Source organism: Vulpes lagopus, chromosome 3 (genome assembly GCF_018345385.1).
Source record: "Vulpes lagopus strain Blue_001 chromosome 3, ASM1834538v1, whole genome shotgun sequence".
NCBI lineage: Eukaryota > Metazoa > Chordata > Mammalia > Carnivora > Canidae > Vulpes > Vulpes lagopus.
Genome location: NC_054826.1, coordinates 53,572,064 through 53,599,579, shown reverse-complemented (window position 1 = coordinate 53,599,579; position 27,516 = coordinate 53,572,064). Strand labels below are relative to the sequence as shown.

Below are 27,516 nucleotides of genomic sequence, written 5' to 3'. Positions count from 1 at the left end.
TTCCCGCTGACCCTCTGCTGACGCTCTGGCCTTGGGCAGGGCTGGGTGAGGCTGCAGACGTGAGCCAGGCCTTGAGCTCTCCCAAACCGCAGGAGGAGCAGAGAGGCACTGGCTGGGGCGGTGGCGGGGGCAGGGGGGTGTGGGGAGCATGGGACCAAAGAGGTCAGACCCCTCGGCAGAAGGCTGGGCAGGCAAACCAGGGGTCCCCAGAGCTGGAATCCAGTCAACACTGGGACCCAGTTCTCAGAGACGGGGGCCAGGGATGGGACGCGCACCCTCTTCTTACAAGGAGGGGGGATGGGTGGCAGGAACCTCCGGGAGCTGAAGGGGTCAGAGGCAGGTCAGGGTGGGTGGCACCTCTGAACCCCTAGGCAGGCCAGTGGTTGTCAGACATTGGGGGATGGAGAGCAAAAGGGGGCAGGAGCAGGTGCTCCCAGCGGGACCCTTCCCAGAGTTGTGAAGCAGAAAGGGAGGGTGGGGGGGGCGTTTGGGGGATGCAGGTGCGGGGGTATGGGCAGGCTGGAGACTGAAGGGCCTGCAGTGGGGTGGGGCCCCGGCGAAGGTGGGGGTGAGGATGTGGGCAGGGGAAGGGTGGGGGAACCCGGGCTTCCAGAGATGGCGTCCACCTGCTTGGGCTCTGGGGGAGGTGGGGGGCAGGGCTGGGGGGAGGGGGGAAGGCTCTGGGGGGAGGGGAGCGGGGGAGGGCTGGGGGGAGCAAGGGGGCGGGGGGGACGGGGGGGGCGCCCGCGGAGGACCTGGGTCGTCTCCGAGTCCGCGACAGAGGAGCTGGGAGGAGGAAACCCTGCGGTTCTGGGCTCGGAGCACCGGGCGCGCAGGGGGGACCGCGGGGGACCAGCCGGGGCCGACGGTGGGCGGCCCCAGAGCAAGGGGGGCTCGAGGGTGGGGCCGGGACGACGGGCACCTGGGGCAGAGCGGGAGGACCCGGGTCACCGGAGGACGCGCGGGGCCCGAGGGGGCGGGGCCGGAGGGACGGGCCGGGGGACCCATCCTGAGGTCGGGAAGGACGGCGGGGGCTCGTGGGCCACGGGGACAGGGTGCAGTGCGGGCAGCCGGAGCGCCCTGGGGGCGGGGCCAGAGCGGCACCCGGGGGCGTGACCAGGGCGGTACGGTGGGCGGGGCCTCGGGCGGGGCGGGGTCAGAGCGGCAGCCGGGGCGGGGCCTCGGGCGGGGGCGTGGCCAGAGCGGCAGCCCGGGGGCGTGGCCTAGGGCGGGGGCGTGGCCAGGGCGGCAGCCCGGGGGCGGGGCCTCGGGGCCTCGGCCTCGCGAGCGGGGGCGGGGCGGGGCGGGGCGGGGCTGCGGGGCGGGCCAGGTGCGCGGAGCCGCCGCCGCCCCCCGCGCCCTCCTCTGGGCCCGGCCGCCCTGGGCGCCTCTCGCGCGCTGGCTCCGCGGGCGGGCGGCGGCGGCGGCGTGTCGGGCCCGGGCCGGGTCGGGCTCCGGCTGCATCTCGGGCCGCTGCGCCGGGCACCTGTGGCGGCCGCAGGAGCAGCGCTTCCGCCGGCCTGCGCGGCCCCGGGCGGGCGAGCGGGGAGCGGGTGAGAGGCGGCTGGGCGCGTGCCGGGGGCGGGGGTGGGGAGCGGGGGAGGGGGGCCTCCCCTGGGGGGGCCTCCCCTTCCTGCGCCCCGGAAGCCCCTGCTCACCTCCGCGGGCGCTCGGACCCCGCACCCCAGGCCCGAGCCGCCCCCGGGGACCCGCCCTCCCCGTCCTCCCTCCCCCCCTCCCGCCTGTCCCTCCCGTCCCGCCGCCTCCCCGCCCGTCCCCCCGCTGCCCGCCCCCCTCCCGGGGACCCACCCTCCGCTGCCCCCCGCGGGCCTCTCCCAGCACCCCATCCTCCTTGCCCAGCCCCAGCCTCCCCACCTCCGCTCCTGTCCCCCCACCCTGCCCCCTTGCCCCAGCCCCGGCCTCCCCTTTGCTCCTGGGGAGGCCCTAGCCGAGTGTGGGGTTGTGTTGAGGACCTCCCCCTGAGTGGGGGGGCTTGTGCGAGGGCCCGGCCGTGCTCCGGGGGAGGGTGTCCGCCCCGCAGCCAGAGGCCAGGGCGGCCTGTGCATGTGCTGTGCAGAGGCAGCTGTGGAGGTGCTGCTTCCTGCGGCTCCCACCATGAGCCGCCTTGCGTCTGCCTCGATGGGGCCTCGGGTGGGGCCCGCCGGGCTGGTGCTAGTGCATGGGTACAGGGAGCATGCGGGTGGGGACGCACTGGCTCCCGGGGCTGCCTCTGGTTTGAAGCAGGTTTGCCTTCTCCACCAGGTGCCTCCTGGGAAGCCCGGGCAGATGGTCCTCGGAGGAAGAAGCTCTGGGGCTGGTGCGGGCCTGGGCCTCTCTCCGGTGAGCAGTGCTGGGTCCTTGGGGCCTTTGCCCACGGTTATCCTCGAACACTTTACCGGGCCACAGCTCATGACCCGAGCATTGGGTACTGAAGTCCCCCCCATCCTTCCGTGATGGGCAGATTTCACGCCCTCCAAACAATCCTTCAGGGATGCTCCTTGCTGCCTTGCCCCTCTGGGGCCTTGAGTGGTCCTGTCAGGTCCCTTTTGGCTACTGGGATGGATCAGACCATCTGCTGGAGGTAGCCACACCCCACTTTCCGATGAGGGGCTCATGTGGTGTGTGTCCCTTCCAGGTCCCTGAGGGGTAGGTCCGTGTTTTAACATTGGAGCCCTTTCCCCTCCTGACCACACGGGTTTGCTTTTCTTGTCGGAATCAGCGTCCAAATGCTTGTCTGTGAACAAGAGGAGGTGTGCGTGGACACCATGGGGTGGTCTGCAGCAGGGCCTGCTTGCAGCGGCTTTGGTGGCCCTCCTGGCCACACTCCCAAAGGCCTGGGCTCCTCTGCCGGGTGATCCGGCAGCAGCTGGAGTCTCTGACCAAGTCAGCCGCGCAGGCCAGCTTGGAAGGTTCTGGGGAACCGGGAGGATCTACTCAAAGTCACATCAGCCAATTGCTGCACGTGAGGCTGGTGATCCTTACATTTCCTGACCAGCAGAGCTGGGGCCGCAGGACACTCCTGTACCGGCCACAAGGCAGGGCCACACTGGCATCATATGGGGCAGGAAGAGGGGACAGAAAGGTGTCATTCAAAGAACACTGGGTGTCTCAGATAGCTTCGTGTGCCTGTCCCTTATTCTGTACTAAAGCATCTTCCTGGGGTCTGTTTGGGGTGAAGCCAAGGCAGGTGGGCAGGCCACCCAGGACCTTGTGACTGCAGACTCCAGACTCGGGTGTGTGCCCGCATGCGTGCGTGTACAAGTGTAGGCACGTGCATCCTCCCAAATCAAGTTTTAAAGTAGACTGGGAGGCTTAGTGCCGTGATGGACTCGCAGACACTGGTCCTAGGATGAGAGCAGACGGGGAGGACTGGGGAGTGAGCCTCGGCTAACCTAGCGGTGTCTCAGTGGCTTCCGGTGCTAGTCCCTGTGACACCTTGAGCGCAGATCCCTCCTGACGGAGGAGAGAACACGTCGTTAGCAGCGGTCGCCGTTCAGTCCGCCGTCACGCTGGCTGCACGGCAGTCTTGCAGCGGGGACTTCCTGCTGGTTTGCAGACCAGGTGAACCAAGAGGCTCAGGAGCACGGGGTCCCCCAGAGGGCACGTGCGCAGGAAGGGGGGACAGGGTTAGGAGCGGAACCCCTTCCCCTGGCTGCTCCCCTCCAGCACCAAAGCCCACGTGGTCCGCTCCTCTTGCCTCTGGGAGGCTCCTCTTCCCGCCGATGGGCCTGTGGGAAACTCCTCCCTGCGGTAGCCCAAGTGACTTTTTCAAGGTGCTTCTCCCCCTCAAGGCTGGGAAGGCCAGGTTATGGGAGAATTACCTGTTGGGGTTCAGCTGGGGGCACTCTGACACCTCTGAGCTGCTCCAGCCCGTTTTTCGTCACCTGCCACTGGGGTGAGATGAAGAAGGGAAGCAGTGGAGAAGCACCGGCCGGGGAGCTCCGTGGTCCCTGCTCCCTCCGGGCAATGCCTAGTCCTGGTGAGGGGCAAAGCACCCTTGGTACCGTGCTGTGCCTGGAGGGGCCTGAGGGCACCCCCAGCATCATCCCACCTGTTTCCCTGGGGGTGGGGAGCTGACCTGGCTCCTTGTGGCCCTAGGAGGGTTTTGAGTCAGTAGGGTTCAGCCAGACGCTGTTCTTGAACCTGCCGCTGGGGGCCGTTGGTGGCTGCAGCTTTCCCGCCAGCAGGCGCAGCTCCTGCCCTGGCTCCAGGCAGCCTAGGGGGCTGCTGAGACGGGGCGGGGCCCAGGCTTCGTTCCCACTCATTCCCTCATCCCCCCCCATCCCCCAGCGTGGCATGGGCACCGCTGCAAGTGCCGGGGGCTGTGTCGGGTGCTGGGGCTTCAGCTGAGTCAGGGTAACAGAAGAGTAAAAAGTCAGGGACAGTGGAGGGTGTTGGCTTCGGGGACAGAGGTCATCGCAGTGCTCCAACGCTCCCGGGTTTGATCCCTGCTTAGCCGCCCAGCAGCTGCGGGGCTCTGGGCAAGTGAGCATGCCTCTCTGAGCCTTGGCCTCGTCCTCGGAGAACGGGGTTGCTGACATATGTCACGAGGCTACCCTGACAATTAGAATGAAAGGAGCCAGTGCGTAGACAGGGTGTGCACGTGCGTGGCACAGGTGACGGAGCCCTGGGAGCTGTCCCTTCTTACCCTCGTCGCTGGCTGTTCCTGGCTTTGTCGCCCTTGTCTGTGTGCGTCCATCCTGGAGCCCCCGAGGCCTGGGTGCTAGCCCTCCCTTGGCTGCTCATCCTTTTCTTGATGCTCCCAGGGACCAGGGCTTTGGCCTGGCTTTGGCCCCCAGGGGCCAAAAGGCCCAGTCAGGGACTGTAGTTGTGAAGCACCTGCAGCCATTTACCTTTAAATCGCTTGTGTTGACCTGAACTGAGGAATCCAGCGTGTAGCCACCTGTCAAGGGCTCGGTAGCCACAGGCGGCCAGTGCCCATCATATCGGAGGGCGCAGACTAGAATCTTCCCGTCATCGTGGAAGCTGTGCTGACCTGGACTCCACAGCCAGCCTTGAGCCCGCGGGGGACTGGGCTCCAGAAGCAGCCTCACCGAGGGCTGGCACCACCAGCGGCCGTCCCCCGAGTGCCGGGGCCGGGGAGGTGGGTAACTGTGCCGAAACCTGGCTCCTGGGAGCCCTGCCCCAGGCTCCGTCTCCGCTGGCCTTGCTCCCCTGGCCGAGGCGGTCGGTTTCTTGCTAGTTCTTATCAGCCCGGGGTGGAGGGCAGGACGGGGATCGCCCAGTCTGTAGCTGAGCTGCCTCCGCCACCCTGTTTCTCCAGCTGGTCCTGCCAGGCCGGGAGTCCTGGGGAGAGTCCCCGTTCCCAGCATTGGCTCCGGCCCGGCTGGCCCGGATGCCCTGGCGGGTCCTCCCTGTGGGGCCCTGCCCAGCCCCCGCCCACCACTCCTCTGGGGAGCCGGCTGCCTTGGGCTCCTTCTCTTCCCTCTCGCTGGCGCCTTCTCCTCGCTCGTTCTCTGGCTGCCGACTTCGGGGCTGGGCCTCCCCCAGGCCTGTTCTGCTTCATCGTGAAAGTGAGCTCCCCTGCCAGTGCCCTGCTCACGGCCCTTTCTCCGTGGCCTCCCTCGTGCGTCCTCTTGCTCCCTCGGCCGGGCGGTCTCAGCACCAGCTGTGTGTCGGGTCAGTGCCGGGTGTCGGGTGCAGAGAGGGCAGAGGCCACACGCCTGCCTTGGCAACTGCGGGTTGGCGGGAGGCCCGTAACTGGCCAGGTCGCTGCATCCCTGCTGGACGCTGCTCGGCCAGAGACGGAGCCAGCCCAGCTGGGGGCCGCCACCGTGCTGGCTCTGAATCCAGAGAGGTCTGCGGGGCTGGAGGACAGGACGGGAATGGCAGGGGGGTGGGGCAGGGGAGACAAGGAGAGTGCAGGCCCCCTCGGCAAGAGGGAATTTAAATTATGAGGAAGGCCTGTCTGCGTGGTGCTATTAGACCATGTTCCTGGGAGCACAGCCCGATCTGGGTTCTGCGGCCCCAGCTCCACAGCCTGGCACAGAAGGTGCTCTGGAGCCGGCTGTGGACCCAGTAAACAGATGCTGCGGGTCCTGTGTGTGCAGGGCTGGTGGTGTGCAGGGGTGATGGTGTGCAGGGCTGGGGGTGTGCAGGGTGATGGTGTGCAGGGTGATGGTATGCATGGCTGGGGGTGTGCAGGGTGATGGTGTGCAGGGCTGGGGGTGTGCAGGGACAGTGCGTGGGCCTCCTTCTCCTGGAGCCAGAGGAGCGAGTCCGGCAGCCCCGTCCCCTTCCCAGCTGCAGGGCTGAGTCCCAGCGGCCCAGTTCACCCAGGCCGGGCCTGGGGTGCGGGGAGGGCCCAGAGCGGTTCCGGAAAGGTGGAAAGGTGTTGTCGGCGTTAAGCCGAAGCCTTGTGCCCGGTGAGGGGCGGTCCCGGATGGGGGGGCTCTGGAGCGGCTAGTCCTCACCAGTGGGCCCTCCCCGGGTGGTAAAGTCCTGTGCCACCTCCCCCCGGGCTCAGCCCCACTCCCCCGCCCCTGTCCTGCAGGCCGCCATGAGCACCCGCCTGCAGCCCCTGTCGCGGAGCTCGTCCAGCCTGCTGGGGGACGGCGGGGGGCGCGCCCCCGAGCTCCGCAAGAGTGCCAGCAGCACCGTGTGGCAGGCCCAGCCTGGTGAGGCGAGCGGCGGGCCGCGCGTCCCCGAGGAAGAGGAGCACCACGTGGACGGCGTGCCGCAGCCCCCGGCCCCCAGCCCCCGGGTCCGGGCCGTGGGCCACTGGCGGAGCAGCACTGTGGGCAACGTGTCAACCGTGGGCCGTGGTGACCCGTGTCGCCTGAAGACCGCCGGGGCTGCCGCCACGCAGAGGAGCCACTCGGACCTGGTGCGGAGCCCGCAGGCCCGGGGCCACGGTGCCGCGCAGAAGGCCAGCCTCAGCTGCTCGGCCCTGGGCGCCTCGCCTGTCCACGCGGCCGAGCTGCAGCCGGGCGGTACCCCCGCGGGCCTGGAGGGGGGCCCGGCTTCCGAGGAAGGGCCGGCAGGCTCAGCCGGGACCCTGGTGGGGAGTGGGGTGCAGCTGGCAGGGACGGCCCCCCGGAGCGGCAGCCCCCAGGCCGGGCCCGCAGCCACTGCGCAGCCGGCCGCTGCCTCCTGCCACGCCCTGTCCCCGGCAGTGGGGGCTGGTGGCTGCTGCCCTGCCCTGCCTGCCCCGGGGGTCCCGGCCTTTCCCAAACTGGTGGCATCTGTGAGTGAGTCCGGGCTTCAGGCTCAGCGGGGGGGGACCTGCCAGTGCAGGTTCCCCAGGGGGCCCCCCGGGCTCTCCCACTGCTGTGCCCACCCTTGGGGTCCCACCGCATGCGCCACAGGACCTGCTGCCAGGACCAAGGACGTGTGGACCATGACTTCGGCCAGTGACTTGGGCCCCGTGTCGGCTTCCTGTCTGTCAGCCCAGGACGCGGGCGTGCAGGCAGCGCCCCTGGCAGCGTGCAAGGCCGTGGCCACCAGCCCGGCCCTGGAAGCCCCCGGGGCCCTGCTCACGTTCCCAGAGGTAACTCCGGGGTCTGGCCTGGAGGAGGCCCCGTCCCCTGTGCGGGACGTACGGTGGGATGCCGAGGGCATGACCTGGGAGGTGTACGGAGCCGCCCTGGACCCCGAGGTGTTGGGGGTGGCCATCCAGAAGCACCTGGAGATGCAGTTTGAGCACCTGCAGCGGGCGCCTGCCAGCGTGGACAGCCTGGGGGGGGGCCGGAGGGGCCCGCTTCGAGCGGTCATGCAGTCCCTGCGGCGCCCCAGCTGCTGTGGCTGCTCCAGCGCCGCCCCCGAGTGACGCGGGGCCGTGGGTTGGGGACGCTGGGGACGCCAACCTCCCGGGACCTGCAGCCCAGGATGGAGGTGCCCCAACCGAGCTGGGGGCTGCCCCGGCCTGCGCTCCCCGCCACTCCCCGAGCGCCCCATGCCTGTCCCCCCGGGCTGCGAACCCTGGACAGGGTCCCCACCAGGGACGGCCTGACGCTCCGTCCCCAACCCCGCTGGCATTTCCCCAGGACTCGGTGGCTTTCTTTGGAAGCAGTGCTGGGCCCTGACCAACTCCTCATGTGACCAGACGGCCTGGTCCTCAGGGAGGGGCTGCACTGTCGGGGACACCCTGGGCTGTCGGGGGGGGGGGCGCCTACCTTGCTGGGCGCCCACCTCTAGCCCCACCCTCTGGATGGAACCAGGGAGATCTGGTGAGGCCGCAGCTGCTGTGCCGGGTGGCCTGCTGGGGGTTGGCCGTGACCTCTGCAACACGGACCCGGACCCGGGGCCACTCTGTCCCCTGAGGCAGGTGGCTGGTCGGGGCAGAGCCGCCCCCAGGAAAATCTCCAGGTCAGGGTCGTGTGCAGGGCCGCGCCAGGCTGTCTGCACCCTCGCTGGGCTGACGGTGTTGGGAGGTGGGTGTTCAGGAAGGTCCGGCGCGGGGGGGGAAGGGGGGTGGTGCTCAGAGCTGGGCCCGGTCCCCGGGGCCGCTGAGGGCTGGTTCCTGGTGGGTGCAGGAGGGAGGGAAGGGAGAGTGATGGGGAACCGGAGGGGTCGGCGTGGGCTCTGAGATGTGGGGTTCGGGCGGGGGAGGCCATGGGCCTGTTCTCCCTGCCTTGCCTGCGTTAGCTGGCCTGGGCGGGGTGGGGGAGGTGGGGGTGTCCTGGGTGAGGGGCCCCGGGGCCCAGGCTTGGACCCTGCGCTTCATGGCCCAGGGGTGTCTCAAGCCCCGGAGTCGGGAGCGGGCTCGGGTCCTCATACTGGGCTGCCGTGGAAGGTCCTCGGCTCCCAGGACCACCCGCCCACCTACCCCTTGGGGGAGCAGGTCGGGGTGCTGCTCGGGGACCCCTGCCTGGGAGGGTGCCGCTGGCCCCTGCCCGCTGGCCAAGCCGAGCCCACCCGAGGAGCCTGTGCTCGCCAGGGTGGAGAAGCCTCCCGCGATAGCGGGCTTACTGGAGGCAGGGGTGGGTCTGCCCATGTGAGACCGGGGTGCTTGTGAGGGTTGGGCTGGGGCAAGGGGCTGCTGGGGGCGGGAGTGGACTCGGCCTTGCCCCCGTTACGGTGGGGTCGGCAGGCGTTCGCGTGTGCGCAGGCTCTGGGCACCTCACGCTGTGGCGCGTGACCCTTGGTCCCGGGCTGCCCTCCTGCTTTCAGGGGCTGCGGGGACATGGGATATGATGACGTGGGGTGGGGGGAATGCATCACACGGGGCCGCAGCCGAGCAGGGTGGACGGTGCGGAAGGGCATCCAGGTCGGAGGGGGTGGGGGGGACCTGTCCGCTCAGGCCGAGTTGGGCACTTGTTGGGTGGGGGGCGGGTAGGCAGTTCCCCGCGAGGAGGACCCCGGTGCCAGGGAGAAACAGGATCTCGGGGTTGCTGTGACAAGTGAGCATGGAAGAGGCGGGTAGCTCACGTGCCCGTGTCCTGCAGGGGGTTCAGGGGGGAGGAGGACCCCGGGGGGCCGGGTTCCAGTTGGAGCCAGATGAGGCTGCCGGGCACGGCGGCGGAGGGGGGGGGGCCGGCACAGGGTCGCATGAGGGATGTAGGGCTGCGACCTGAGACATCCCCCAGGAGCTTCCAGGCTGCTGCGAGTTCAGGCTCGGCTGGCATGCAGCCCCCAGCTGTGCCTGGAGCTCTGGGCACGGGCCTTGCACACCCACCTCCTTCGGGGCGCCCGGCGGCCCGCACCTCCCTTCCTGCCCAGCCGCACACCGCAAGCAGGCTCGGCCTGGGCCAGCGGCTGGACCCCAGTGCGTGGCCTGGGAGGGGCCTGCACCCCGTCCCCTGGCCGCCCCGCCGGTGGGTCATGCTTAGGGACTCGGGGCACTGCCAGCAGCCTCGGGCACGACCTGCGCTCACCTGCTGGCCTCCGGCCAGACGCTCAGGGCCTGTGGGGCATGCACATTCTGTCCTGTGTACGCTTGTCCTGCTGAATTAGAAATAAAGTGCTGGACGCCAGAGGTCTGCAGGGACAGCCTGCGGGCCTGGCTGATCTGGTTTCCTTCCAGTAGGTCATGTCCTTCGGAGCGCCCCATGTTCCGAGCGCCCCCACCCGGCAGGAATCCCTGTCCCTGTCGCCCCTGGCCACTGTTCCCACCTTCCTGGCAGCCCTGGGGGCCCCTACAAGCTGGGCCTGGCCTTCTGTGCGTATCCCCTGTGGGCGAGGCCGAGGCTCGGGGGGCTTGGTCCACCCCGGAGTGAAGGCCGCCCCCGGGGTCTCCGTGCTGCGGGGCCGGAGACGCCAGGGCCGAGAAGGGCTGGTCACTTCCCCTACGGGCTGCACGGGGTGCGGCCCAGGAGAGCGGGCTCTCCTCTCACGGGTGCACAGGCCCGCCCCGGGCAGAGCCTGGCGTCCTGGACATGGCGGGGACACTGCAGCCTGTTTCCCCTGGGCTGCACTGGGGCCCCAGGCCATGTCTAGAGCATGGGAGCCTGGCCAGGGGTGACCTCGCAGCCTCGACGTCCTCCCGTGGAGAGGCTGGCAGCCAGGCCTGCCTCTGTCCCTGCTCTGCAGAGCGAGGGGAATAATCCATGGAGAGCACCTGGCATGCTGGTGCGCACACCTGCCCACGTTGTGGTGCATCACTGCCGCGGCCCCCGGCAGGCCCGGGCTAGGCTGTGCTCAAGGCCCGTATCTGCCCCCGGCCATTCCCCCTAGGAGCCTCCCTCCCGTTCCTTCACCCCGAGCTCCATGCTTGGCTCGGGACACGCTGGCTCTGGCCAGGGCTCTTCGGAACAGCAGCTTTGGGAGCCACGCGGGGAGACTGTGGCTGGAGGGCCTGGAAGTGCCCCGGGGTAGGGCGTGGGGTCGGCAAGGGGGTCGAGTGGAGAGTCCCAGCTCGGCTTGGCCACAGCAGAGCCCAAGGCAGGCTCTGCCCCGGGGCCGGGTGCTCTGCGTGGGGCCTGGGCGCGTCCTGGGGGCCCAGCTGTCCTCGGGCAAGCCTCTTGCACAGCGGCCGTCCGCCCAGGGGATGCACGGGGTCTGGGGCCTGCAGGGCCTGCGCATCTCCCCGTGGGCTGCTCTGGGCCGTCGTGCGGGTGGTGTCCGTGCCGGGCGGCCGCAGCCACTCATGGGTGGCACTCTGCACCTGGCACACTGGAGGCCCCCGCGGCGCCCTTCTGGCCTGGCCCAGTTGTCATCGGAAGCTGCGACGTGTCCCTTATCAGTTTCCTTCCAACCCGTCGGGCGGAGCAGGGCCAGCCCCCGGGCACCCTGAGTCAGCACCCGTCGCGGTCCCTGGGAGCCAGCAGTCTTCACGGGCAAACCCGGAGCCTCATGCCGGCCGCGCTCTTCAGACCCAAGAGGTGGCCCGGGGACCCTCAGGTCCAGAGAAGCGCGGAGCGGAGGGGCACCCACTCGAGTCCTCACTGCTTCCCTAAGAGCCTGTTTCTGTCCAACAAGCTGTTCTAGACATTGGAGGGGGAGGCCAGCCAGGCCTCACGCGGCACCTCGCAGCCCCCTGCAGGTTGGACGCTGCCCCCCGGGCCTCCGTCGTCTCCACCTGGCACGCAGGGCTCACCTGCGCGCTTCCTGGGGGTGGTCATGAGTGGGGCCCGGGAGCCCCCCACGGCTGGTGTCTGTAGCGCGTCCCCTGCGGGCCTCCCCGGGCTGCTCCCCCTTTCTGGGCAGAAGCCGTTGGGAAACTGCGAGGGGCGGGGGCTCCCTGCCGGGAGAGCACGGGCCTCTTGTGGTCGCTGTGGGCACACAGGTCATAAGCCACGGAAAGCATTTCAGAGAGGTCGACGTCCGCTCCGGGGACCCAGTCCCAGTGGGGTGTGCAGGCTGGGGGCTGGGGTGCACAGTGGGCTCCCGCCCTCTCGCTGCAGGACTTTGGGAGCTTGGAACCTTGTGCCTTTGGCAGTGACCACCTGCGACTTGGCTGTGACTGTCCCAGCTGGGGGCGCCCGGCAGGGAGGCGGGTCTGGACATGGTGGTCCTCGTCCCCTCCGGGGCGGCTGAGGGTCCCCAGGGGAGGGGGCTCGGCTCTGGCCTGGCCTTTCCGTTTCCCTGAGAAGAGACCGCACGCTGTAGGGGTGGCCATGCGCCGGCCGACGGTGGGGGGCTGTCTGGAGGTTTGACCCCCCACCCCCTCCCGGTGTTCTTAAACCTCGGCTTCTCCCCGTTTCTCCTCTGGGTCAAGCCCCCTCTGCCTCCCGGAAGCCCCGTCTCCGCTCCTGTCCTCGCCCCTTCCTCCCTCTGCTGCCCCAGGTCAGCCTCGCCCGAAGGCTGGCTGGTGGCCCCGTGCGTGTCCCCACGGCCACGGCTCGGTTTGGGTCCCCGTGTCCCCGATTTTCTTGGTCTGAGCTTTCCCTGCGCACCTGCCCATCCCGTCGGGGTGAAAGCCACGTCCCGGGACTTGTCAAGTAGCACCCCCCCCGGGCCCCCCGGGCTGCTCCGTCACTGCCAGCGCTCTGTCCCGGGCCCGCTGGGCGGGTGCACGGCTTTGGGGCCGGGGGCGCCCTGGGGGGTGGCTGTGGGCACCCTCCCCTCCTGGGTGTCACGAGGTTGGGGTGGGGTCTGGAGCCCGGGGGCCGTGTGCTGTCCGGTGGACTCTCTGCGCTGGGCTCTAGGAGCGGGGGCTGGGGACTGGGCGGGGAAGAGGCAAGGCCCAAGCAGGGAGCCGCAGCCGCCTCAGCGTGGAGCTGAATTTGGGGTGCTGGGGCCCTGGGGGCGGACTCGCCTTCTCACCCGCGCCTGCTGGGCCCCTTGCCCGCCCAGCCACCTGTCACTTTTAGGCGTCAAGTGTCTGGCAAGGTGTTGGCCCCAGGCAACGCTTGGCGTTCAGGCCTGGCCTGGCCCGCAGCCCTGGAGGACGGTGGCTGATGGCCCTGCCGCAGAGCTGGGGGCCAGGGAGGGGCTGGAGCTTCCCAAAGGGCCAACCAGAACCCCTGCTCTGGCTCAGTCCCGGGTGGCTCGGCCTCCCTGCGGGTCCAGCTGCTGGGCTGGGGAGGGGGGAGCGCGGAGGGTGGGAACCACGGCGGGGCCCTGGGGCGGGCACCCCGCACACCTGACCTAGGCCCGGGCAGCCAGGCTCCGCCGGGGATCCTGCCTTTACTAGAACTTGTGTTACTTGGTCATTTATTTGTTGCATTAATTCTGATTGTAAAATATTCCTGGAAATGTGGCTTCTCCTGACTCCTGAGCCTTTGCCCTCCCAGGAGGGTGTGGGTGCACTGGCTGTGGGCGTCCTCCTCGTGCGGCCGAGGTCCCCGGGGTGCCAGAGCCTGTGGAACCCAGACAGGAGGGTCCTCCTCCTCCACCCACACCCGGACCCTGGGCAGGTGTTGGGGTGCAGGGGGGAGGGCACCCAGGGCAGGAGGGGTCAGGGGTAGGGGGACACCAGGGTAGGAGGGCACCCCAGCTGGGAGGGCACCGGGGCGGGAGGAGGAGCCCAGGGGCCCCCTGGTGGTTGTGGCGTGGCCGCTGAGGTCCCTGGAGATACAAGCAGGGGTCCATGACCATGTCCCCTCCCTCCCCAGCTGCCTGGAGCCCCCTCCCGCCATTGCCTGTCGTGCCCAGGGCCCACCCCTCCAGGTCCTCCTCCAGGACAAGCAGACGGAAGATTCCAGGAGGAAGGATAGAGACGGAGGAGGTGGAGGGGGTGACGGGCACGGGGGCAGCCTCATGTGCTCACACGGGGAGGGATGCACCCAGGGGCTGCTGGTAGGAGACCTTGGCATTGCTCCTAAACCCAGGGTTCTCTAACCCCTTTGCTCACCTGTGTCTCACACCTGCAACCTGTGAACATGCTCGGTGCCCCCCACTCCTGTTCCCGGTGCCCCCCTCTCCTGTTCCTGAGCCCCGGTGTAGACAGGCCTGTGCCTACCCCCAAGGGGCCCTGCACCATCTGGCTGAGGGTCGGGGGGCAGTGGGTGAGACGGGGTGCTGCATTCCCTGCGGGGCTGTCCTCAGCGTCTGTAGGCCCGAGTCTCCGACTGTGGGCGGCATGGAGGGTAGGTGAGGGGCGGCCCAGAGAGAGGAGACCTGCTTGACTACAGTGTGGCTGAGGGCTGTGCAGGGGAGGACAGGGGAGGACGGAGCGCAGGGGGAGGATGCGGGAGGACGGGGGAGTATGTGGGTACAGGGGAGCAGAGGGAAGGACAGGAGAGGATGGGGAGGGCAGGGGAGGAGAGGGGAGCACAAGGGAGGATGGGGGAGCACAGAGGAGGACAGGGAGCGGAAGGGAGTGCAGGGGAGGACAAAGGAGGATGGGGGGACAGGGGAAGACGGGGGAGGATAGGAAAGCACAGGGGAGGAGAGGGGAGCATAGAGGAGCAGAGGGGAGGATGGGGGAGCACAGGGGAGTACAGGGGAAGATGGAGCAGGATGGGGAGGACAGGGGAGGACAGAGAAGGATAGGGAGCACGGGAAGAGAGGGGAGTACAGGGGAGCAGAGGGGAGGACGGGGGAGCACGAGGGAGGATGGGGAAGACAGGAGTACAGAGGAGCACAGAAGAGCAGAGGGGAGGATGGGGGAGCACAAGAGAGGATGGGGGAGGACAGGGGAGCACAGGGGAGGATGAAGTTGGGTTTGGGGAAGCCGCTTCCTGACCAGGCTCCTCCCATCCCACACCCACGCGGCCTCACTGAGGTAGGTGGTGTCTCCCTTAGGATGTATTTTGCCTGCAAGTAACTGAATCATGGACAAAAAGGTGTCTTAACAATTCGGATGTTCAATTTCCCACTTAATTCTTAATTTCACTTGAGAGTTTACTGGGCCGCTTTTGGAGCGGGCTCAGTGGCTCGGTGAAGACAGCAGGGGTTCAAGTCCTTCCTCCCACCTCGTGATCGCAGACGCCTGCTGCTCCTCAGGTGCCACAGGCTTGTCGGGAAACAGCACCGCGCCACCAGGTCCCAGCACGCAGCCCTCAGCTCTCCCGGCCCGGACCCGGAGCAAAGGCGGAGGCAGTGACTCTGTCCCGCCTTCTTCTTCGTCTTGCTTCAGGTGACCAGGCCCCCACCAAGGGCAGCTGAGGTTCACGGGGGCCGGAACCCTCCGGTTTAACCGCCAGGACCTGAGGGCGCTGGGGTCCAGACGCCCGGCACTGTGTGACTCCAGGCCTGGGGTTTTGTTGGACTTTTTGAAAAAGGAAAGGAATACATGTTCACGATAAGAATTTCAAGTCGTGTAAAGGGACTGTGAAGACCTGCCTCTGGCCCCTCTGCAGTTCCTGCTGTGAGTCCTCCCATTCTCCAGGAAATTTCCCCCGTAGTCCACCCTCAGGCTTCTGAATATTTTATACAAATGAGACCTACTCTGCACTCATTTTTAGAAATTAATGCGTCTTGGGATGCCTGGGTGGCTCAGCGGTCGAGCATCTGCCTTCAGCCCAGGGCATGACCCCGGGGTCCCGGGATTGAGTCCCGCATTGGGCTCCCTGCGTGGAGCCTGCTTCTCGCTCTGCCTGTGTCTCTGCCTCTCTCTGTGTGTCTCTCATGGATAAATAAATAAAATCTTAAAAAAAAATTAACGCGTCTTTCTAGTAATTGCCGTACACACAGTGTCCCTCCTTCATTGTCTTGTGTAGCTGTACTGCACAGAGTACCAAAGTTATGATTGTTGATTATTGTTCCAGTTCTCTTCTGCCAGACTTGATGTTATTTCTCTTAGTTTTTGCTTTTATAACAACCACATAAACATAAATTTCTTTGGACGTATAGTTGTGTGGCCATATGTGGGAGTCCCTGTGGGAGGAGGTTTTTATCAGATTGTGTACACAAAATGCCCATGGATGCTGGCAAATTGCTCTCCAAAAAGGTTGCACCTGATACTACATGAGGATGCTTATCCTCTGACACCCACGCCACGTGTGAGTGTCGTCACACTTTAATATTTTGCCCAGTTTGATAAATAAAAAGATAGTATTTTTTTTTAATTTATTTATTCATGAGAGACACAGAGAGAGGCAGAGACACAGGCAGAGGGAGAAGCAGGCTCCATGCAGGGAGCCCGACGCGGGACTCGATCCCAGGACCCCGGGGTCATGCCCTGGGCTGAAGGTGGCGCTACCCTGCTGAGCCTCCCGGGTGCCCTAAAAAGATAGTATCTTGGTGGTTATTTGGGTTTGCTTTTCCTTTACTGTGAGTAAGGTTGTGTCAGGCCGGGCCGCGTGGCTGAGGTTCCCGTTCGCTGGGCTCGAGCCGCGTGATGGGGAAACTGCGGCACCTCCCCGGATCCCAGTTTCTTCGCCTGTGAGCAGCAGTGGTTGGCATTCAGGATTTAATAGCATCGGACATGGAAATCGCTCGCCGGGTTCCTGGCTCAAAGCAGGGCTAAGTAAATGTTTCCTATTATTGTTCCATATATTTACTGACAATTTGAGTCTGTTTGTGATTTGCCTGTGCGTGTCTATTTTCCATTTTTATTGGATTCTTATTTCCTTATTAACTTGCTAGAGCTCTTGGTGTATTAATAAGATGCTCCTTTTACATATATTACCAGTGTCTCTGTTGACATTTTAGTGGATTTTATTTGTTAGAGCAATTTTAGGTTCGGAGCTACATTGAGAGGGAGGTACAGAGATTTATCATATGGTTTTATTAGTTAATTATTATTTTAAGAAATATTTATATTAATTAATTATTATTTTAAGAAATATTAAAGAGAGAGAGGGGGAGAGCAGAACCGGGGGTGAAGGGTGGAGGAGCGGGGAGGGGTAGAGGGAGATGGGCAAGCACACTCCCTGCTAAGCGGGGAGCCCGATGCAGGACGCGATCCCAGCACCCCGACATCGTGACCCGAGCTGAAGGCAGATGCTCACTGCACCGAGCCTGGCGCCTGAGAGTTCCCGCGTTATCAGTGGATCTGGTGAGTCCGTGGGTCCCTCCAGCCGCTCGGGCAGTAAACACTCCGGAGTGTCAAAGCCCCTGCCTTTTGCGCAGTGGCCTCGGCTGAAGGTCCAAGGCGCAGGTCACCTAGGCTGCGGTGCCCCGGAGCGCTGCCCGGCTGGGGGGGAGCGCGGGCCCGGGAGGGGGTGGGTGGCCGTCGGGCTGCGGGGCCTCCCACCTTGGGCTCTGCGGCACCCCGGGGCATGGAGCTACCCGGCCGCGGCCCCCACAGCGTGGAAGGATGGGGGTCTATGGAGGCCCTTGCAGCCCGGGAGAGGGAGGGAGGCGGGGAGGGGGGGCTCGCAGGGAGGGGGGCGGGCAACAAGGAGGAGGAGGAGGAGGAGGAGGAGGAGGAGGAGGAGGATGTAGGCTGACCCAGCCGTCCTGCTCTCCTGGTTTGAGCCTCCCGGACTCACACTCGGAGGCCTCCCCAACCCGGGCTCGGGGCGAAGGGAACTGCGAGCCATTGTGGGGGACGGAGCTCGAGGGCGAGACTGAACGAGGGGGGGATGTGAGGCGGACCCTGGGAGATGGCGGGGTCCCCCAGGGGCCCCTGTCACCCCCGCCACGGCCCGGTGGTCTAAACAACAGGACGCATGCGACACGGCCTGGCAGTGACAGGTGCAGGCGCCAGCGGTGGGCTCCCCTGGGCCGTGGGCCACGGCTCGTCCCCCTGCCTGCGACTCCCAGCTCCTCGTGGGTGAGGACGCCGGGCGCCCCTGACTGGCCTTCCCGTGTCTTCTCTGCCAAGAGCTTGTCTCCACGTGAGGCCGTGATCTGAGGCATCGGGACTCAAACTGCGACAGAAGAATCTGGGGGACACCCGTCACCATGGGAAGTCAGAGACTCCCAGGGCGGGGGCAGAGCCAGGGTCGTGGGAGGGCCGCAGGGGGGCGACCGTGACCCGGAGCAGGACGCAGCCCGCAGCTTGGCCAGCTACTTCTCCTGGCAGCTGCCTTCTGTCACCCTGTTTCTCCCCCCGGGGTCGCCCTGCCTGCACCCTGCACCCCAGCCCAGCACCCTCCCTGGGCCTGTGTCATTCCCTCCCTCCCCCTGTGTGCTGTGGTCCCTCCATCCGGCCCCCTACCCCGGGGTGCCAGACCCGGGTCCTTACTCTCCGCAGTGCATTGCTGATTCAGCACTCCCTCGCTTCCCACCTCCGTCTCAGACCTGGGGGGCTTATCAGTGACGTCATCTTGTTCGCTGGGATTCATTCACCAGCCCATTCCTAATCCAAAAACGTCATCCCGACCTGCAGGCTTCGCTCAGCCTCTGACCTTGTTTACAGGCTTCGGGAAGTGCGGGCTCACAGCCCCTTGCTGGGCGCCTGGGCGCCCGGGTGTGAAGCAGGGGCTGGTCTCGGCAGCAAGCCTCGGGGCTGACTTTTATCCCTTTCGCTGCAGGACCCTGGTGATGGGGGATGGACGCCTGGTGCAGCCACGTTTCTCTGCTGGCCCCTCCTCTTCATTATTGCTGTTTTCTCTCCCAACCGCTCAGCTCGTCACGGATACTCCCATCCACCTACCTACAAACCTATTACCCACCGTTCACCATAATCCATGAATCATCCACCCACCCGTCATCTCCCTACCCATGAATCTATTCACAAACCATCCGTTATCATCCATCTCCCTACCCATCCATTACTCATCCTTCACCCAAATCCAGACATTCATCTGACTGTCCATCTTCCTCACTTAACCCATCCCCATGTTACTGCCATCATTCATCCATCCCCTCATCTATGTCCCCATCCATTATCTGTCTTTGACTCTCTTCCCATCCATCCATCCGTCCACCCATCCGCCTGCCCATCCGTCCACCCATCCATTCAGCCGTCCACCCACCCACCCGTCCATCTGTCCACCCAACCACCTATCGATCCACCCATCCACCCATCCACCCAACCACCTATCAACCCACCCAACCACCCATCCATCCATCCATCTGTCCACCCGTCCACCCATCCATCCACCCATCTACCCACTCCTCCATTCATCCATCCATCTACTCATCCATCCATCCGCCCATCCGTCCATCCATTCTGTCCCATCTGTCTCTCTCTCTCCTTCCATTTAGCAGCTATGCTCTGTAATTTGGTACTATGACAAGGAAGGTCTTAGGTCTTGAAAACCAGATATAAATAATGAACTTTTTCTACCCTTAGAGCTCTAAGGGAGGAGTGTGATGGAATGAAAACCAAATGAAACTGTATCCAAAGCTCTACAGCAAGCCCAGCAGGGTGCTGTGGGACCCAGAGGGAAGAAAACCCACTAAATCCCTGAAGCTACTAGGGAAGGTTTCAGAGGAGGTGATGTTTGACTAGGACATTGAAGGATGAATAGGAGTTGGTTGTAGAGAAAATGAATGGGTAGGGGTTGGAAGTGCATGTTGGGAGGGGAGAAGACAGGGGCCAGGCCGAGGAGCTGCATGTGCAGAAGTGAGGATCCAGAGGCCTCCAGGGAGCGGAAGGTGTTTAGGGGGCTGGGATGCTGGAGGCGGAATAAAGAACGTCTGCAGCTGACGCCTCAGAGGTACAGAGGGGCCAGGTCGGGAGGCTCTATTCTGTGGATGTGGGGCCACTGAGGGTATGAGGAGGGGAATTGGGCTCTGGAGTGATCAGAGTGGCAGTGGGTGGTAAAGGGCAGGCCCGAGAGGTGGAGGCTCTTGGTACCGGGGAGCAGGGGTCAGAGGGGCAGAGACTGGCCCCAGGGGAGCGGGGGTCCTGGCAGGGAAGCGGATGGGTGACCTCGGCCTCGGGGGAGCCCTGGGGCCCAGTTAGAGCTGCCGGGTCCTAGAGAGGATTTTGCTGGTGGGACAGGTGGCTGGCAAAGGGTGCGCTCGTGGGGCCGCGAGGCATTAGCAGACCTGCTGCCAGCGGCCCAGGCCGGGGTTGGGCAGCAAGACCCAGGCCGCCAAAAAAAAAAAAAAGACCCAGGCCGCCCCCAGCTGCAGCTCGTGGCCCCGGGCAGGACCAGGTCCCGAGGTCTCCCAGGCTGGGCCCCGGATTCCAGGGGCGGGGAGTGCACACGGGGCCGCGGGCCAGGCCCCCATCAGTGTGCGGGCGCCTCTGACTCCCCTCTGGGACATGTCATCCGCCCAACATCAGGGCCTCCATGCCGGGCCCACCCCAGAGGCTGGGCTGAAGGTGGGCTTGAGCATCCTGGGGCTGCCCGAGGGGCTCCCACTGCCCCCTCAGGGAATGGGCGGCTACAGTACAGTTTCTTTGGTGGCCTGGGGTGGAAGGGCAGCCTCCCCATCCCCCTCTGCGTGTTCTTGCCCTCTGACCTCCGGCTGCCCCTCCGTCACTCCCACCCGCTGTCTAGCCCAGGGGGCTGTCCAGCTGTGGAGCGGTGGTCCCCGAGCAGCCCCGGGCCCTGCAGCTTCAGTGGCCCACCTGGCCCAGGGTCCCGAAGACACGGTCTGGGGAGGGCCGGGTGCATCCCGGTGGGACCTCATGGCCAGGCGGGGGCAGAGGGGTGCAGGGAGACCTGGGGGCCAAGCTTGGTGCCTGCCCTGCAGGATGCCTTTGTGCAGACTCGGCCAATAGCCCGGCCAGGCAGCGGTGTGCAGGGCCCAGGGCAGGGGCTTTGGAGGTTGGGTCCTGCCCCCCCCACCTCCCCCCCCAGCTGCTGCGTGAGGCTGGGTGAGTCTCCAACTCCCGGGAGCCTCAGCGGCCTTCTGTCAATGGGTCCAACCTGCCCCCTCCTGGGGGTGGGGGACATTGGGGCGCTGGTCCGGGGTGGGGGGCATGTCTCCCTGGCAGCACCTGCATCGCTCTGCGCCAGGTTCTCTCTCCGCTCACTGCCCCCAGAAGGAGCTCTTCTCTCAGAAGCACCCGGGGCGGGGGGTAGCCCGGCTTCAGGGAAGATGCCCTGCGGGACCCGGGGCCGCACTGCACCCTGCATGGAACCTGCTTCAAATTCCCTTTTCCCGTTTCTTCTCGCCAGGGCTTCCGTGTCCCACCGCCCGCCCGTGGAATGCTTGTCCCCGTTGTCCCTCGGGCGTCTGTGCCGGAGACCCCAGGGTCCCAGGCGCCCGCTCCTCCTCCCCTCCCCTCCCGGCTCTCTCTGTGGCTCCTCCCACACGTCTGGGTGCCTCCAAAACCCAGGACCCAAGCTCTAGAGGAGGCAGTGGCAGCCTGCCACTCCTGGGGTGCGGCCAGGCTTGGCTTTGGGTTTCCAGAAGCCGGGAAAGCAGGTTCAGGCCAGAACACCCATGGAGGGTGGGGCTTTTGGGCCACAATGGGCGCTCCCGGGCCCAGAACACCCAGAGGAGGGGCCTGAGGCGCAACGGGGCCCCATGATGGCTGGAAAGCACGGCCCAGGCCTGTGGTGTCGGGCAGGATCCTGTGTGGGCCGGGGGTCGGCCCGCGCTGGCTAGGCGTCCGGGTACCTCCTCTGTCCTTGGGTACGATGTCTGCTGAGGAGGCCAGGTGCCCATGGGCGCGATTGGGGTGCATGGGGGCTGGCTTCAGGCCGGCCAGCGGGACATGGGCCCAGTGGGGTGTCAGGGAAACTGCTGGAAGGTTCTGCAGACAGTGGTTTTGAGAGCAACACAGATGCATATGCCTGGCAAGTGGAAGTGCCTTCCTCCCCCATTCCCTCGTAGCGTGTGGGGGTGAGGAGGGCAGCGGGGAGCATGTGGTGCCGAGGACGCCGTGTGAAGACTGCCTCGCCCAAGAGGGTGGCCCGCTCGGACCCCCTCACCATCTTTCAGGCTTCCCGGCTCAGGACTCCGGCAGGCGGCCTAAGGTGTCCAGGTCCCAATCCCCGGGCCCTGTGGATATGTCCTTGCGCTGCAGACGGGCTTTGCGGATGGGATGCAGTCAAGGGCTGGCAGGGGGGATTATCCTGGATGATCCTGAGGGGGCCAGCGTGACCACCAGGGTCCGGTGAGAGGGACGGAGAAGAGTGAGGTCAGACAGAAGGGGTAAGGACAGGACGAGGAGCGAGACAAAGATTTGAAGATGCCTCGGCTTCTTCAAAAGAAGATGCCTCGGGTTGCGGCTCAAAGGCGGGACAAGGGACCGGGCTCACAGACTGGGACGCGGGGGCCCCGATGACTCCAGAGGATGGCAGCCCTGCAGACCCGTGTCAGGCTCTGCTCTCAGGAGCCAGAAGGGACTGAGCTGGTGCTGTGTTGGGCCGTGGAAGCTGCGTCAGGTATCGGCCCCAACCGGCAGCTAACCCTACGTCCACTTGGGACGGGCATTTCTCAGGGGACAGGTCCTGGGGTCTCCGTCGTTAGCCACGCGGCACGGAATGCACCACACACGTCCACTCGAGCTACCCCTTGACGTATTTAGAGAAGTCTGTGGGTGCCCTGGGGGCCGGGCCCTGGGATGGAGCCGAAGACACTGGGGCGAATCAGGCACGGTCTCCGCAGCCATAGGCAGCCTTGCACACGACTGACCACACGCGGGGGCGATACCTGTGGCGTGAACAGGGGTTGGGAGGACACGGAAGGGCCACCTTGCCAGCTCGGGTTGGGCCTGCTGCCACCTGGTTCAGGAGGCTCATCACTGAGGTGCAGGAAGAGAAACCCACGGCATGAAGGAGGGTCGCGTTTCAATGCCAAGGGCACCTGGGACAAGAGTAGCGATCATTTTCCATGAGAAGACTGCCAGGCCCACGTGGGATGCCCAGGTGGGATGTCCAGGTGCGATGTCCAGGTGGGACATCCAGGTGAGATGTCCAAGTGGGAAGTCCAGGTGGGATGCACAGGTGGGATGTCCAGGTGGGAAGCGCAGGTGGGATGTGCAGGTGAGATATCCAGGTGGGATGTCCAGGTGGGATGCACAGGTGGGATGTGCAGGTGAGATATCCAGGTGGGATGCACAGGTGGGATGTCCAGGTGGGATGCACAGGTGGGATGTCCAGGTGAGATGTCCAGGTGGGGTGCACTGGTGAAGCAGATGTGATGGTCAGAGCCCTGAGATTACGAGGACTGTCCAGACTCCCGCGGGCTGTAGCAACGTCCCAGCAGCTGGGAATGTAGGGGATAATTGAGATCTCAGAGGGCGAATCTCTGTGTAAACATATTTTATGGCTTATGCACGGTACCCTGGCTACAGACGGGGCACTCGGGGGGAAGGGAAGCTGGGAGCATCGGAAGCTGTGGGGACTTCCAGACGGAAGGACAAGGTGACAAGTCTCATCCGACAAACCATGACACGTGTCTCCACTCTGACCGCATAGGAAGCAGGTGTTGGTTCTGCTGGTGGCAGTGTGCTTTCAGGGGGAGACAGAAGCTTGTAGACCGGAAAGAGGCTGGGGAGGTTCCAGAGAGGCGGCCTAGGAAGGCCTGGGCCGGGCGGGGGCCGGGGGCCAGGTGGGGGCCAGGTGGGGGCCGGGTGGGGGCTGGGTGGGGGGCTGTGGATGGCAGAGGAGGAGGGCGGGGGGGCTGCGGATGGAGAGGAGGCCTCAGCGGCTGGGAAGCTGGGCTAAAACCCGTTTGGCAGGATTCTGGGCAGAATGAGCAGACACCCAGGGCGGGGCAGCAAGAATCTGATCAGATACTGAGGGTGATCAGATATCAAGGTGGGGGGTTCCCACTGGGCTGACTCAGGGAGACTCTTGCTGCAACTGGGCAGTGCAGGGGCAGGTGGACTGGTGCAGGTAGACAGGGGCAGGTAGGGGCAAGTAGGGGCAGGTGGACAGGGGCAGGTGGACAGGGACAGGTGGACAGGGGCAGGTAGACAGGGGCAGGTAGGGGCAGGTGGACAAGGGCAGTGCAGGCCCAGGGCCTCAGGGCTCAGGGGAGCCTGACTGACACCTGGTAGAGGACATGGCCTGTCAGGGCCCAGCCTGATGCTCCTGCCCAGAGCAGCCCTGGGTTGGGGCCCGTAACCTTCTCCGTAGGTGGGAGTTGGGGGAGGGACGGGCCGAGCCTGGTCACCCTGGGCAGCTGGGGAGGAGGAGACACCTGGAGCCTTCGTGCTACTCCGGCACCCAGCGTTCCAGGGCAGGGAGAAAGGAGGGCTCCTGTGGGCGGGAGCAGGAGCAGTCTGCACCCTCCTGGCCTGCCGGGGTTTGCTCTTCACCCATTCACACGGCAGGGAGCGCCCCACGTGCGTGCCTGTGCCCGAGGACACTCACCATGTTGCCGTGTGTCTTCCCAGGGGCACCCGTGCCAGCGCTTCCCGTCGTGTGTTTGGCAAAGGGTTTTGGTTGTGCATCCGTGCTTCTCTTGATTTGGTTAACGAGCAGTTCTGAGGTGTGCCCCAAAATCAAATGTGATTCCTCCTTCCTCGGAAGTCAGGGCGGGCGGGGAAGGGGCGCCAACGGTTAATGCTCACCAGAGCTGGGAACCCCGACCTTGTCAGATGCCAGGAGTTCCCGGCAAACATGGCACGAGCGCTCTGCAGCAGTGGAAAGCCGCCTTCAGAGAGCTGCTGCTGTTCGTTCACGATGCGGCAGATGAGGTTCAGCGCCCTGACATCTCGTGACTGTGACTGCATTGCTCCTTGGCGGCTGAGTCGGGATTCGAACTCAGATCTCTCCAACTTTGGAGGCCATGCTTGAGCACCTGTCTCCACACAGCAGGGCCTGAGGACAGAAGCCGTGTGTTGCGGCGCTCTCCGGGGATCTGCGGGGGTGGGGGGGTGCGGCTGGGGCCTCGGGCCCGAGCAAAGCACGGAGCAGGGAGACGTGTGGCCTCAGTGACCCCGTGCTGGGCAGGCATGATGCCCAGGAGGCTGGGAGGCTGACTGGGGCCCCTCCAGTTGTCACAGCTCTGGGTTCAGCCCCAGGCTAGCTCTAACCTGCTATCGCAGAACTTGTTTGGGGCCGGGATGAGATCTGGGAAGGTGAAGGTGGGTACAGGCGATGAGCCGTGAGAACAATAAAGGAAACAGACGTTCAGTTGCAACGTGAATTCTGAAACACTGGGAAACACTAATCATAAGGAGAGTGAGAATTAAGATCAACAATGAGGAGAGGAATTCATTGCTGAGGAAATGGAAATATGAGAAAATAAGAGGATGAATTAAGCATTTCTGAGACCTCCACAGAGTTGACAGCAGTGCAAAAATAACAAGAAATGGTAAAATAGGGCAGCCCAGGTGCCTCAGCAGTTTAGCACCACCTTCAGCCCAGGGCGTGATCCTGGGGTCCCGGGATCGAGTCCTGCATCGGGTTCCCTGCGTGGAGCCTGCTTCTCCCTCTGCCTGTGTCTCTGCCTCTGATACTACATGAGGATGCTTATCCTCTGACACCCACGCCACGTGTGAGTGTCGTCACACTTTAATATTTTGCCCCGTTTGATAAATAAAAAGATAGTATTGTGTTTTTTTAAATTTATTTATTCATGAGAGACACAGAGAGAGGCAGAGGGAGTTGCATTTAGAGTTTTCCTCTATTTTCATAAAAAACGGGAAAGGAAATAGAACGTGTGAGCAGTGGACAGATGCTGCTGTCCACCCCGGGGGCCCTCACTGTGGCTTGGCCTTGCCACGCAGGCTCCCCGCATCCCCCCGCAGTGTAAGCGAGGGCCGTGTCCCAGGCGGGTGGCTCGAGCGTGGGACACGTGGAAGGGCATGACGGCTTGGTTTCCAGAGTACCTGTTGCTGAAACAGCCGCTGACCTGTTGCGTGCCAGTCAGCCAGCAGACGTGTGGTCACCTGGAGGTGACTGAGGGGTGGCCTCGCCCAGGGAGCTCTCGGCCGCGGCGGGAATCAGGCAGCCGCACGTTTGCAGGCGGTGACAGAGGCTCCGCGCCCTCGGTGGCCGGAGCAGCGTCCTTTGGACCCGCCCAGGCCCGTGGCTCCTGCTGTATTTCGGGGTCGTGTGCAGGTTCCAACATCGTGGAACCTCATTTCACAGACATGTTAGCTGGTCTTTAGCTTCAGAACAGCTGCCCCCCCCTCCCCCGCATCTACCTGGGAAGCCTCTCCTGGAGCCGCCTCTCACCTGCAGGCTGCCCCCCGCCTGGGGTCCCCGGGCCTCCTGCTCCTCTCCTGGGGCACCGGCGCCTTCCAGAGGGCACTGCCCCTACTAGGTCTCTGCCTTGCGGTGGCGAGTCCTGCGGGGGGTGGGGGGGCCAGTAGCAGGCACAGGCCTGGGGCAGGGGCAGCCTGGGACAGGCAGGGGCGGGACCGGGAGCCTGGAGGTCAACCGCCTGTAGCTGGGAGTCAAGTGCTCTTTCCTGTTTGCACCCTCGGAGCTCCCCGTGCCTGGCACCCTGCTCCCCTTACTCCTCCAGCTCTTCCCAGCACCTTCCCCAGGCACCTGCTTGCAGGGGTGCAGGCAGCGTGCCATTGCACACTGTCCGTGCTGTTGGCCAGGGGGGCCCAGGTGCCGCAGCTCTGGGGGGGTCCTTACTGGCTGTGCTGGGACACGTCACCTCCGTTCACAGAGTCCGTTTCCTCCCCCCGTGAAACAGGGGTAATGATGTCAGCATCCAGGACCACGTGAAGAGTAAGTGAGGGAGTCGGTGAGCGCTGGGCACATGGCAGACAATTGGCAGAGGAGACGGAGGGTCCCTGCCCAGGCCTGAGTCCCGGAGGGGGCGGCCCGGCCGCAGGCCCTCGACTGTGGCCTTGCTACGGGCTGGGGGACACAGGGGCCCAGGGAGTGTGGAGGCCTTGCCCCAGGAGGGCCCCGAGGTCCGCGCCTGGGTTCTGCATCACTGTTTTCCTGAGCTACCCCTTCTGAACCTTATTATTACTTTTTCTTAGGTGGTTGGTGCGGTGTCCTTCAGACGCTCGCTCAGGGAGTGGGGGCCGTGGCCTCTGGGATAAAGGCAAGCCGTTCCCTTATTCTCCTGCTAGGACGTTCCTTCTGCTGGGGAGCGGGGGGAGGGGGATGGCGGGCAGTGGGGGGCTCCTGGCTCCGTGCTGGCCAGCGCACCAAGTCCTTACCAAGGTCTGGGCGGCAGCAGTGGCGCCAGTCCGACAGTCATGAGGCGGCCGTGGGACAGAATCATGGGGACCCCGACTCACCACCGCTATCCCCAGACACAATCGCATCGGGTTACCTTTCATGGCCTGGAGAGTAGGAGCACCCTGAATCGTGAGACATGGGTTTTGGTGGGCACGGGGAGGTGCACCCGCTCTGCGTGAGCGGCCAGGACGGGCTCTCAGGGTGATTCCAGCTGAAGGATTCACGGAGGGGCCGCGGGCCTCGGGGCAGTAGCAGGCCGGGGGCCTGGGAACCGCCGCGGGCTTGTGGGCTCTGGCCTCCCCTACCGAACAGCAGGCAGCAGGGGGAGCACAGCGGCGGCGGCACCCGGAGGAGTGGGGGGCACGGCTGCCCAGAGGCTGAGCGTCAGCACATCCAGCCCAGCAATGCTCCCCAGGGGCCGGGCCTGGCTGCCGCCCACCCAACCCCCAAACAATAGAACTAGCGTTACTCTTTGGGGCTCGTCTCTAAGCCTGCGGCGGACCTTCCTACCGGACCCCACGTGCATGCGTGGGGGAGTATGACAACTGACCAGACAGACACAGCTAAATGAGCAAACAGGGGATTTAAAAGAAAAATAAATCTTAAAAGAGACGACGAGTTCATCAAATCCATCAAACAAGAACAAGCAATTTTATTTTAAGAATGAAAATAAAGGGATACCTGGGTGGCTCAGCGGTTTAGCACCTGCCTTCAACCCAGGGCGTGACCCCAGGGCCCCGGGATGGAGTCCCGCGTCGGGCTCCCTGCATGGGGCCTGCCTCTCCCTCTGCCTGGGTCTCTGCCTCTCTCTCTGTGTCTCGCATGA

The 27,516-nt window shown here is 65.1% G+C and overlaps 1 protein-coding gene across 2 annotated transcripts; it reads left to right on the top strand.

The window, feature by feature from the left end:
• Window positions 1–1,386: 1,386 nt before the first annotated feature.
• GPRIN2 (G protein regulated inducer of neurite outgrowth 2) lies at window positions 1,387–11,995 on the top strand. Of its 2 annotated transcripts, XM_041746816.1 has the most exons (3): window positions 1,387–1,553; window positions 2,263–2,340; window positions 6,515–11,995. In XM_041746816.1, exons 2-3 carry the CDS (start codon window positions 2,287–2,289, stop codon window positions 7,787–7,789), a joined length of 1,329 nt encoding a protein of 442 aa, XP_041602750.1. In that variant the 5' UTR covers window positions 1,387–1,553; window positions 2,263–2,286; the 3' UTR covers window positions 7,790–11,995. The 2 variants fall into 2 exon arrangements, with proteins under 2 accessions (XP_041602750.1, XP_041602751.1); XM_041746817.1 differs by lacking the exons at window positions 1,387–1,553; window positions 2,263–2,340 and adding an exon at window positions 4,824–5,104.
• Window positions 11,996–27,516: the final 15,521 nt, after the last annotated feature.